Consider the following 13,204-nt stretch of genomic DNA (forward strand, 5'->3'; position numbering starts at 1 on the left):
CAGCAAATTTTAAGTAATGCATAATATTTAGTAGCTATTTAATTATATTATAATATATTATTGATTTATTATTTTTATTATTTTATCATTCGTATAGAATACACACACACACACATATGTATTGGTTATTTTTAGTATTGTTTTTAAAATTATATTTTTTGATTCTCTTAAAAATTTTTAATTTAAAACTAAATAAACTTATTTTATTCTTTTTAATGATGAATTTTATTAAATTGTATGACATTAAGAGGGATTCAATGTTTTTGACGATCTAAACGATTAAAATATCAATATTGAATATTATTTTAAAAGGCATTTAAAAAACGTTACATTGTGAGTCGCGTATATAGTGAATTAATATCATAAAATATTTATGATTGAAAAAAAAAATAATAACCGGGTTAACAAAAATCGAAAATAAACTTAAGTAATAAATAATTCAACGAATATGGAATTTTAGTAGGTTGATATTATTTTTAAATATGTATATCTACATAAAACATACGAATACTGACGAATGTTTTTTTTTAAAGTAGCTAATATTTTATTATTGAAAATAAATAAATAATTCATTTTAATATTTTCACTTAAATAGTAATATATTGTTTTAGGTAAACCAAATCAGTCAAAGCTGTTTAAATAAATTAAAAACAATTCAACAATGAATAATTTATTGGGTCATTAGGAACACAATTTATTTCTACTAAAACGTAATAGTATTTTGGTATGGGCACCTATACATAATTTAATCTTGTAAATTTAATTGAATTTTGATCAACATTTTAAATAGGACTGTATCTTACATTAATTTATACTATTAATAGTATTGCAATATTTTATGTCTGTTGTGACTTACGAATATAGTCTTTCAGTCATGGTATTTTTGTTTTAGACTAACTTCATATATTTATAATTTATACTCTATAATATGCTAAAAATGTTACGTTGTCTATAACTTTTAATTATAAACAAGTAATAAGTTATAAATAATTTTTTGACTTAAAATAATGTTCAATATTATAAGACAAATTCAATAAAATTGTATAAAAAAAAAAAAAAAACGTAAAACAATGTTTTTTCTTAATTTAAATAAAAGCAGTGTTTTAAAAATTATTTAATCAATAAGGACATTTTTAAAATATAAACGATTGGATTCTTGAATAAATTTGATTTTTATGATAAGCTATAATACAATGTTATAAAGAGCTTCGTATTGATGACTATAATAATCATTATTTTTATTATTAATTGTATTGGTTTAAATAAAAATATATACTTGTACGTGTCTGTGAGAAATCGGTTATATTTATTTTAGGGTAATCGATTTTGCACCATTATGCTCAATCACGTCGTACAAAGAAATAACTAAAATACAATGGTACCACCTATTAAATTTAATATTGATGGTCTTCGTGTCAGTTCGGTTAGATTCAAATACACTTGAAAAATAAATCGTTATTAATTGTATTTCCCCAGTGCCGTTTATTGAAAATTGAATATTTTCATTAATACATTTGCATTCTTTTAATTGATATAATATTCTGAAAAAAAATTATTTTTTAATGATTAACAAAGTGTACTAATTATACATTTACTTATTATAGAATATGTCGAACAATGTAAACTAATGCATATAATCACAATGCATTGCGGAGAAATGGCCTATAGTTCAGTACTGTTCACAACGAATAAATAGGACTTACTCGTTAACTCGCCATATTCATATGCAGTTTTAAAATGATATGTTTATAACATGTGCAGTTTATTATGGATATAGGTGTAGGGTAAAGCACATCGCCCATCCGCCATAATAAAATATTGTGCAAATACGTGGGTCATGCAGTTGCAGGGCGACTGACCTATGCATTAGTAAAACCAGATGATACTACCTACGTTGTAACAGGAAATGTATTCGCGCACAAACCAATGGCTTGAGATAGTAATAATACTAATAATTGCTTCCTTTAGTGATGAATATTATATTTTCATCGTTATTATTTTGGTTTATCATGTTTACTGTAGGTAATGAAATTTTAAACACAGGGTTACGTGAGTACTGTCTATATGTTAGTTACATACTACTTCAATTTAAATTCTTTTATTTTTTTCCCCTTTATATTGATGTTATAATACTATGTAATAGGATGTAGAAAAAATATGATCTAAAAAAAAAAAATTATGATTTTTAAGAATTATCTACTATATTATGCTAAATTATATATAAGTATACATACAACATTTGCACAGATAATGTCACTTGTGTGTTGAAAACAATATTTGGCACTCATCCAATATGCTATCTACTGTAAATATTTTATCTACCCTAATTTTATGATACCTAGTTTAGTATGATATCTACCGTTTGTCCGTATGCTGTATATTATATTATACACTAATTATATACTTTATCATTTTGCAATTAAAATTAAGCTCTTATCGAAACCCCAAATTATATTATATTTATACCTTAGTAGGTTAGGTAGGTTATTAGGTATATCTTTATATTATTCCTGTTTAGTGTGTGTTTGTGAGTCGTGTCGATTATATGTGGTTTTACTGTGAATTATTTATTAATTATTATGAGTTTGTCAACTATGAGTTATTTATATCGACGCATAATTCAAAATGAAGAGATGTGTGAACATATTTTAAACATACGCGGTTTATTACCAATCGACCAAACATGTATACAAATTAAAAACCAAACAATTTGTGGTGATGAGTCAAAAAAAATTTGAAAAATAGTCAAAAACGTGATTTGGAAGGTAATATTTTGAAAACAATTTAAAATCGATGTACAAAAAAAGGGTGTCAAACATTTTACTCCATACACAAAAACAATAACTTCTTTATGTATATTGTATATGGATAAAAATAGGAAGTGTAACAGTGGTTTAAATTTGTGCGATATCGTAGAATTTTTTTGGTATTGGGTATTTCAAATAAAAGTAACACAGGCCGAGGTGTTTACGAAAAGATCAAAATCAACTATAGTCGACTGGTTTAATTTATGTCGAGACGTAGCAGTAGCTGAATTTCAAAACCGTAAGAAAATGTGAGGTCCTGGCCTAGTTGTGCAAATAGATGAATCCTTGTTCTAAGGTTAAAGGAAATATAATCGTGGAAGATTACGTCTCGGAGATCGCAAATCTGAGGAAAAGTCTGATGAAAATTATGAGAGTTCAGATGAAGACGAAGTAATAAATAATCAAAATTACGGACAACGAATTCAAGGGCCGTGGATTTTTGGTTTGTGTTGTAAGCATGATGGCGTTTTTAGAGAACCGTTTTTTTTTAAAGTTGAAAAGCGTTATCGAAATACCTTACTACCAATTATAATCATTAAATAAAAAGGTATTAGGTACAGTAATGTAATGATTAACATTAAGTCCCCGTATACCTTTTTTATTTTAATAGAACCACAGACAAGCTCTATGGTATAAAATATAACCCGTATAATTATGTATATAAATACATAAGATATCGATCATTTTATAACAAATTCACACACCAAAAAACCTGATGGAATTTCTCGACACAAAAATATATAGGCAGTTTTTTTGTAATAAAAAATATATAATTTTAATACAATTATAATTTAATTTATAACTAGAATTTTTTTGTCTAGGGTTTTTTTTTTTTTTGTATGATTCTAGAATATTCTACTTTCAGTACTTGGTCGATATTTCGATATCTAAAATAATATGTTATAAAGACGTTAACTCTGTTGAAGTTGTTATAAAATAAATAAATAATATGGTGATTATAAAATAATGTATTACATACCTAATGTAATAAGATTTAGAAGTTATAACGCGTCCTATTTGCAATAGCTGATCGTATACTCTGGGTGCCGTGTTGGATATATTTGATAAGTGGACTCGTGATCTGAGTATTTTGAGAAAAAATTAGCGGTCGAATTCAGGTGTTTATATATATTATTTTTAATACCGATTGTTTGTCGCTGTGAACGTATCACGAATGGATTTAGCCGGATTTAGTCGGATATAGTGAGATTTCAATTGATACTCGTTTTGTTATTGCTATCTGTCTTATCGAAATAATAATAAAAAAAAAAAAACTATTTCCCTCAATACCAAGGTTTATACGAAGATTTATTGTTTAAAAGTGTCGGCGGGATAGCGGTATTCTACCTCACCAATTTAAATATCTGTAAATCTTTGCGAAAACTTTGTATAGTAGCTATATATGTATTATATTATATAAATAATTCAAGTTTACTGTTCGGAATTGACAACGATTTCTAATTTATACAACACAAGACCCACAAAAAATAGTATAGATAAATGTATTGTGTATGTTTATAAGTGTATTGTTCAAAATTAATTAATATTTTTATGTTCTCAAGTAGATGTGCAGAGTATTCAACATGATATTATAGATTTTACTTACTTCACGAGTGTAACACTTGCTTTCCGAGCATTACCCTGGTATGCTTTACGTGTTGCTGTTAAGTTGTAGTACACAGCACAGTTCACACAATATATTTTCGTTAAATAATTGGATCAAATATCAAAAGAAAAAACTTATTCAGATAAGCATCTATTATGTTTCCAAACTTAAACCATTTAATATACCAGGGATGGCCAAACTGCAGCTCCCGTCATAGACTCATATGGCTCGCATATTATTGTAAGATATAAACATTTTTATAAAAAAAAATTATTTTCAATATGAATTTATGTATTTGAAGAAGTATAATATTTTATTGAATTCCAATTTATAGAAGAAATTTGAAAAAAAATAGTGTTTTTGATATAATATTTAAATTTGTATTTATTTTTATTTTTAATTATTAATTAATATCATATATTGTTTCGCATTTTATACATTTTATTACAATTGATATCTAATTATCTTCTTTACGATAATCATATTCATACATTAATATGAATTTTTTTTTTCATTTTGGCTCTTCCATATTTATTAATATATTGGGCGGCTCGAATGTCACTTTTTGCTGTCCATCCTTGATATATATATATATATATATATATTTATACCATCTGATCCTATATAGCGTTGCCACTGGAAAATTAAATGCCTGTGGAATTACTCCTTCTTTAACTCTGTTAAATGTTAACTACGCAGTTTTTTGGATTTTTTTTGATCAAATTTAAAATATAGATCAAAAATTGTTTCAAATCATGACGCGTATTTTATTTTCTGTAACCAATGGAAACAATAACGTAAAATAATAAATCAATGATCATTTTTCGTAAGTCGACTATTACTCGACATTTATATGCTGAAAAGTAAAAAGTAGCTTTTGACACTCCGAATCTACTGACGAAAACTTTATAAAAGTTGGTTGAGAATTGTGAAAAGGCGTAAGGGTCATTCGTTTTAGGCCTTGATTTTATATAGAAAATATATCAATTATTATTGATTTATACGGCGTTTCCCATGGCAAATTAAATAACGCCGGTGGATTTAACTTGTCTTTAACTCTGTTAAATATAAAATACACATATTTTTATATAGTCATTTAGGTGGTTTTGATTAAAATACAGTCTAAAATTATATAAGTTTATAATAACTATTTTATTTTGTGTAACCAATAGCAACCCTATAGAAACAAAAAAATAATTGTTTTTCGTGAGTCTATAATAAATTAAATTATGAAATCGACATAGATACGTGGGAGAAATTTCGAAATTATGTGTGTCAATATTCTATAAATGTTTTCATTTTTAATAGTTATTCATACATATTGCAAAAACATAAACTATTTAAAAACTGTTAAATTATTAAAAAAAAAAAAAAAAAAAAAAAAATCATAATTTATTAAATTTTTGTATTATTAGCATTATACAGGGTGCGGCGTAATGGACTCCCATATTTCAAATAATCATTAGCGCGTAATTAAACTGATTAAATTAAAGTGGTTTATTTCGCTAGATTAGATTATTAATAAGGTTTTTAGTCGTCATCATGCCGTGGTCTGGTGAACAACGTGGTTTCGTTATTGAGGCATTTTTCAAAAACGCTGAATGTGTGATCGCGACACAGAGAGCATTTCGCACTCGGTTCAGTTTGAATCCAAACGAAAGTGTCCCTGATCGGAAAACGATTTTGAATTGGGTACAAAATTTAAGAGCAACGGGATCTGCAATGCCTAAAAAACCGGTTGGACGTCCCAAGTCCGTGAGAACACCGGAAAACATTGCCGCAGTAAGAACATCGATAGAGCAGTCTCCGTCGCGTTCTGCTCGGAAACATGCCTCTGCTCTCGGGATATCGGATCGAACGGTAAGGCGAATTTTGCACTGTGATCTTAAATTACACCCATATAAGATTATGGTAACTCAGGAATTAAGTCCAACAGATTGGGGAAAACGAAAAGATTGCTGTAATGCAATCCTTAAAGTTGTGCCTCCCAACGGTATTGTGTGGAGTAGCGACGAAGCACATTTCCACATTTCTGGCACAGTGAACAAACAAAATTTTCGTTATTGGGCTGCTGAAAACCCTCTAAAAATACACCAACGACCTCTTCATAGTCCTAAAGTAACAGTTTGGTGTGCTTTGTCCTCGGTAGGCATCGTGGGGCCTTATTTTTTTGAAGAGGGTGATGTTACAGTTACTGTGACTTCCAACCGGTACTGCGAGATGTTGGAGAACTTTTTACGCCCGAAAATCGAAGAGTATGAAAATAATGATGTCTTCTGGTTTCAACAGGATGGGGCCACAGCTCATACAGCCCGTTGTTCTCGTGCTGTATTGCAAAAAATGTTTCCTGGTCGCTTGATCTCTTTAAGGGAAAACATTACATGGCCTCCTCGCTCCCCTGATTTGAGCCCATGTGATTATTTCTTATGGGGATACCTCAAAGCTGAAGTTTTCAAACATCGACCAAGAACCATTGAAGAACTAAAAGAGGCCATCCGTCAAGAAATCTCCGCGATTCCACTCGATATGCTGGCGAAAGTGATGGAAAATTTTCGAGAACGGCTCCATATGTGCGTTGCTCGTCAAGGCAATCATTTAGACGATATAATTTTTAAAAAATAATTTTAAAAAAACCTTATATAATATAGTTTTTAAAAATAAAAATTTTTTTTCTTTATCTTGTATCGTTTTTTTTTAATTCACTTCGGAAATGTGGGAGTCCATTATGCCGCTGTATTATGTATACAGTTGTAAAATTTTTTTTACTAGAACATCTGCTTCTTATTATAATTTGTATTAATGGTTACAAAATTAATATTTTACTCATTATATAATAATAAGGAAATAATTTATTATTTTTAATTGTAATTATTAGCCTTAATAGTATAATTAATAGTAAAACGATGTTGACATAGATATAATGGTAGTCTATTGATAAAACTGAAAATTATCAAAGACACTTATCGTCTTTTGATAATTATTACATAATATATTAAACTTAATTTTACTATTATAATTCATCGTAATTAAAAATTAACAGCCGTTTTACATATTAACATTGAACAGTAAAAAGTACAGAAATATATTATCGATTTGACAATAACTACATTGACATTTAATTATTTTTATTAAGAACTACCAATATTTTGTGTTTCAAAATATTATCTTTACAGGATCAAAATGGATATTCTGGATGATCAGCAATACTAAAAAAAAAAAAATTAAATATTTTAAACATTCAGTAAAAATTGTATATTATATTTATAAATTAATGATAATAATATCAGTTGATAAATATGAGTCGTAAGGTAAAAACTGGGGACTGGAAAAATCTATTTTGTTAGTTCCACCGTCTCATAGAATAAAAAATAAGTTTCATTTTTTATTTAGGTTCTTTAGAATACAAATTATGATTCTGGTATATATCGGTACTAACGACTACCAACTTAAGTTGTATACGACTTAGAAAAATGCACTTGTATTTAAAACTTATATAAATACAGTTGTATGTATATTTCTGAGATTAAAACTTAATTTATATAATAACTATAATAATAGTGTAATCTATAGTCACATATTTTTTATGATACATAGGGTGTTTAATAAGTTTAAAAACAGTTATTACACTAATATGATCTGATAAACGATTATAAGATTTGATTAATGATGTTATTAAATATTTTATGTTATACATAAAAAGTAGTGTTATGTGTTATTGCTCTATTTAGGTATTAAAATATGCATATATGTCTATAGTAATTAAGAGTTTCCAAACTTATTGAACACCTGGTATAATATATAACATATATTGACATTTTAAATATTGAACGTTTATATAGATCAAACGATCAACCCACTAAGTATCAACTAGAAAAAAATGTATTTAAACCAGAATAAATATGCTCTAAGAATTGAACAATTTCTTTCTAAAAATATCGGTTTGTACTCCGATTTCTGTTCTTAAAATTGAATTCGGGTTTGAGTAAGTGTTCGGTTTTAGTTATAATAATATTTTTTTAAATTTTTTTTTTATTCCAGTTTCTGGTTTATAATATTAATTTGACGCTTATAAAAATTTGATGACACACATTTAAAAAACTAAAATATGTTCATTTAATCTAATAAAAGGTGTGTTCCGTCGGTTTAGAATTGATCTAACTTAACACATTAAAATTTAATTTAAGTTGAATTAATACAACAAAGAAATGTGACTTACTTTTTAATCATTGTAAATCGTACGATACGTCCTCCTTCTCCATCGTCCTGACTGCGCAGAGCATCCATGTCTCCCGTATCCAATTTAAAATCAAAAATCTTTCGGGTAAAACGTATAAACCGTTAATGTTATGACATGGTGTATAATTTCATTAACGCATTATTTCGTTGAATGTGATCAATGTTAACAATAGAAAATAAAAATATAAATACTTGAAAATTTTCAACTATTCGTTGTGGGGTCGTGCTCTTGGGTATGACAGACACACCCTTCTGATTGATAAACCTTAACAACACCTGTGCTGGAGTCTTGCCGTGCTTTTTTGCTATATTGACCAATACATCATTCTCCAACATGTTTGGTAACTGTTCATTTCTGTTTAAAAAACACCACATACACACAAACAAACACTTGATTAGTTACTAAGCCTTTTATTCGAAGTGAAGTTCTACACGGAAAATATTATGTCCATTTCATTACTTCCAACTAAGTCCTGCTATTTCTCTAAATGCTTTCATGCCCAGACTCGAGTACGATGTAAAGATTATACCATTATTTTTGCAAAATTCCACTACTTCCGGAGATTGTAAGTACAAATGGTTTTCGTTCTGGAGATTTTCGGGTTTAATTTTACAATTATCTAATATTCTTTGTATTTGTTTGATATTGAAGTTCGATAAACCTATCGCTTTCGTACGGCCATTGTGCACTTGATCCTCCATTTTCTGAAATAATTAACGTACCTTATTAACATCGAAGCTTAATTGTTTGGTTATTAGGTATATATTTTATAATTAGTAATATAGAAATAAAAATAAATAATACAATTTTGAGTTGTATCTGGTTATTGATTACCATATCTATCGTTAATATAAGAAAAAATGTTTCAACAACCTACCTTCCAAATTTTTAGGTGATCCGTACTTTTATCTATCTCCATCTCACTATAATCAGATTTACCATTTTTAAACAAGCCTATTGGAAGGTGCACTAGATACATGTCAATATAATCTAGTTGCAAGTTTTCTAGTGATTGCTGGATATACTTATCTACATCTTCAGCTCGATTTCCATAACACGGAAGCTACGTAGTAATACACTTATATTGTAATATTTTAATCTTTGTTTTTAAAATAATTTTGAAACTATACTTTAGTTATGATGAATAATTCGTCTCTAGTCACTTTACCAGCTGAAATCCATTCATTTAAAACCTTTCCGATGACTGCTTCATTATTGTAACCAACGGCTGTGTCAATTAACCTATAGCCAGTTTCCAGTGCTATATTTAAAGATTTTTCTAATTCAAGCTCAGTAGCCTAAAACAATATTAAAAGTCATAATTTAATAGAATGAATAAGTTGTTTAAAAATAGTTTTAATAAAGTTATAAATTGTAATTTTTTTACACGACTAAGTAATAAACAAATCAATAACCAAGTTAATTTAATAACATTAATTTTCATATACGTAATTTTGTAAAAATAAGGTTTTTTTGTATTATATGCGTATAACATTTTGTATGATACTGTGAGTATTAAGGTATGGTTTAATAAATTTTTGTATTATACCGTGTTATATACATTTTATACGGTATAAAAATTGAAATTCTTTATTAAAAAAATATACAAATTTGAAATTATCTTACAAAATTTAGATTTGATTAAAAAATCATTTCTTGTTTGAAAATTTAATTTTGTTAATAGCAATTGGAGAAATTAAATATAAAAATTAAAAGTAATAAGTAAAAATTAATAACTAATGACTAATAAATCATGAAGTGAATAATGTAAAACTTTATTAAACATAAAGCAAAATAGTTTTGTTTCTCAATTTTATAGTTCTGACAATTATATTTATGTGTATAAATATAAATAAATTACAATTTTACTATAAAAATTTAACACTGTTATATAAAATTATTCTATACAGCGTACGAGTAAATACTACCATGTATAAAACGATATTATAAATTTGTGTTATAGAATTCACATCACTGTATATACATTTAAGCAGGATCAAAATAAGATTAATTTAATAATGTACAACTATTTAAATGAGTAATTATTTTAAACTACTTTTTATATTTGTAATTTAATTTGAAAAAATTGCATTATAATATAAAAAAAAAAAAAATAAACCAAGGAAGTCGTTCTGTTTTATAGTAGGATTTTACCTTGTCATTAAATCACTGTAATGGGTGTGTTAAATGTTGCACTCAATAATAAATCATTGTTTTCGGAAAACGATTCTGAACAGACAGTCAGTTTCTGTTTCTATGAATATTTTATAATTTATTTATAACAGTACTGTTCTGTTATTGCTATACCATGTGCTGTAAATTTTGTATGGCTTTGTCGAACGGAAATTTTACGATTAAGGGACGCGATTAATAAATCGATTATTTAGTACTTATTATAATTATAATTAAATTAAAAATTAAATATAATTCATGATAAATAATTTCAAAAACTCTCGTTAAGTATGAAAAACATAAATAAGTAATAACTTTTTTAGAAGCATAATATATTGAAATAGTGAGATGTATCTTTTGAAATATAATCTATTTTTTTTTATATAAACACAAAAACTACAACTTAAAATAATTATATACATACATAACTATTATGTTAATGGATAATAAATATTAGATTTTAATATATGATAAATATCTGAGTATAGGTATATATCGAGTATAATGTTATTAAAATTTTATAATTAAATATTTTTGATATTATATCTAATTTTAATAAAATGTATAATAAGTACTGAATTAATTGATTTTATTGATCACAACTCTGAATCATATGAATGCGAGGAGTAGAGGACATAACAGATTTATGGCCCGGGATGGTAATTGGTAATTTTTAGTAAATCTATAATCGGTTATATAGTAATATTTTTGTGCTCTATATAATATTATAATCTATTAATTTATTTAATAATAGAAATATTCAATAATAATGTAGATAATTGTATAAAACTATAAAACCAAACATAGAAGAACGGATTTTTATAAAACTATAAAGTTTATAAAGTTATCAGTTTATTTGATTTAAATATTTTAGAATGTTTCTTAACCTGTTCTATTTAGTGATCAAGTTTGATTGTTAGTAGAATAGTGTTGGGTAAATACTTAATAATTAGACAATCGGAAGATGCAAATTAAATATTAGTTCTTAATATACTTTAAAACAAAGATTAAATAGTTAGGAAATAATATAAACTGTAAATAACTATAGCAAAAATATTATAAATGTAAAAATTAGAAGTTTGAACGCACATATTTTGAATGAGATACAACGATATAGACTTCAGAGAATATAATAATAAAATAAAATGAGAACATCGGGGACAAAAAAAATAAATAAAATATTAATTCCTTAAATTGACATATATTGATATTATTATTTACGTATCCGATTAATATTAGTTTCAAAGGACTTACCAAAAATGTCCCATAACCTATTGCCGGCATTCTGCCACCTGACTGCAATTTAAAATATGCCATTATGTGTAAATCAAAGGTAATGCACGATATAGAATGGTATTAATACTGATAAGCATTAATATTAAATACTTTTATTTATAGTGAATGACTTAACATTGTTTAACTTGAATGGCTGTGAAACTTTTACACGGTTTCAAAATAAAGTTCATTGTAATACAGTATATAAGTAGGTAGATATCAATGATAATATAATTAAAGCCGTTGGGAAATACACTAAATATGATGTTTATGAGACCGAATCGATATTAAATAAAATTAAATAATTATTCTAATAAAATCTAATGTTTAAATCGATTTATTTTAACGAAATTTATTTATATTATATTCTATAATTGTTGAAATAATTATAACAATATTTACACGTGATACATATAACGTAGATATAAAAGCACAGTGCGCAATTATTATTATTATTTTATAATTTATTTATATAATAGTATTAGAAATTTATTTTTCTAATGATAATTTAATAGGTTAAACAAATTTCTGCATTACTCATCACGCATTTATCGTTTTTAAAGTAGATACCATTCATAGAAATTACCTTGAAGTAGTAAATTGTATATCATATTATATATATGTAATTAATTTATGTAAATGTGAAAAATACAATTTTTGTGATACTCATGTTTTTTGAAACTACTCTTTGATTATCTTGATATTTTTTTTAAATGAAAGAATACATCGTGGAGCAAGTTTTAAACTTATTTTTGATTCTATAAGTTAATGAAAAATTGAGTTATTGATTTTCTAAATTTTCGGCAAAGACGCACATAAAGTCATAAAGATAATTATTTTTTTTATCCATGTAACCAATTACTGATTACTATTAGAAATAAGTATTTTAGTGAATAGTTGATGTAGTATTAAATAAATAAAATAAAAAACTTAATCGTTGTTTTTGGTTCACACTATTTAAAACTTTCGAGTTGTTAGTTTTTGATTTAGAATGAAAAGAAAATCAAATTTAGGTCGTTTAACAATAATGAAATCTTTAAAAAAAAAAAATTGCTGCTGTTAAATGATCAAAAAAAAAAAAAGCAACGCTAAGCAGGACAGCTATGT

General features: G+C 26.2%; 1 protein-coding gene across 1 annotated transcript; it reads right to left on the bottom strand.

Moving 5' to 3' along the window:
* Positions 1-7,433: 7,433 nt before the first annotated feature.
* LOC112594044 (1,5-anhydro-D-fructose reductase-like) lies at positions 7,434-12,139 on the bottom strand. Its single transcript, XM_025338646.1, has 7 exons — positions 12,077-12,139; positions 9,781-9,948; positions 9,528-9,713; positions 9,110-9,354; positions 8,842-9,004; positions 8,630-8,727; positions 7,434-7,619 (listed from the first exon to the last, which is right to left on the bottom strand). The coding sequence occupies exons 1-7, from the start codon at positions 12,137-12,139 to the stop codon at positions 7,589-7,591; spliced, it is 954 nt and encodes a 317-aa protein (XP_025194431.1). The 3' UTR covers positions 7,434-7,588.
* Positions 12,140-13,204: the final 1,065 nt, after the last annotated feature.

This window comes from Melanaphis sacchari, unplaced genomic scaffold, assembly GCF_002803265.2.
Source record: "Melanaphis sacchari strain LSU unplaced genomic scaffold, SCAv2.0 Contig21_pilon_pilon, whole genome shotgun sequence".
NCBI lineage: Eukaryota > Metazoa > Arthropoda > Insecta > Hemiptera > Aphididae > Melanaphis > Melanaphis sacchari.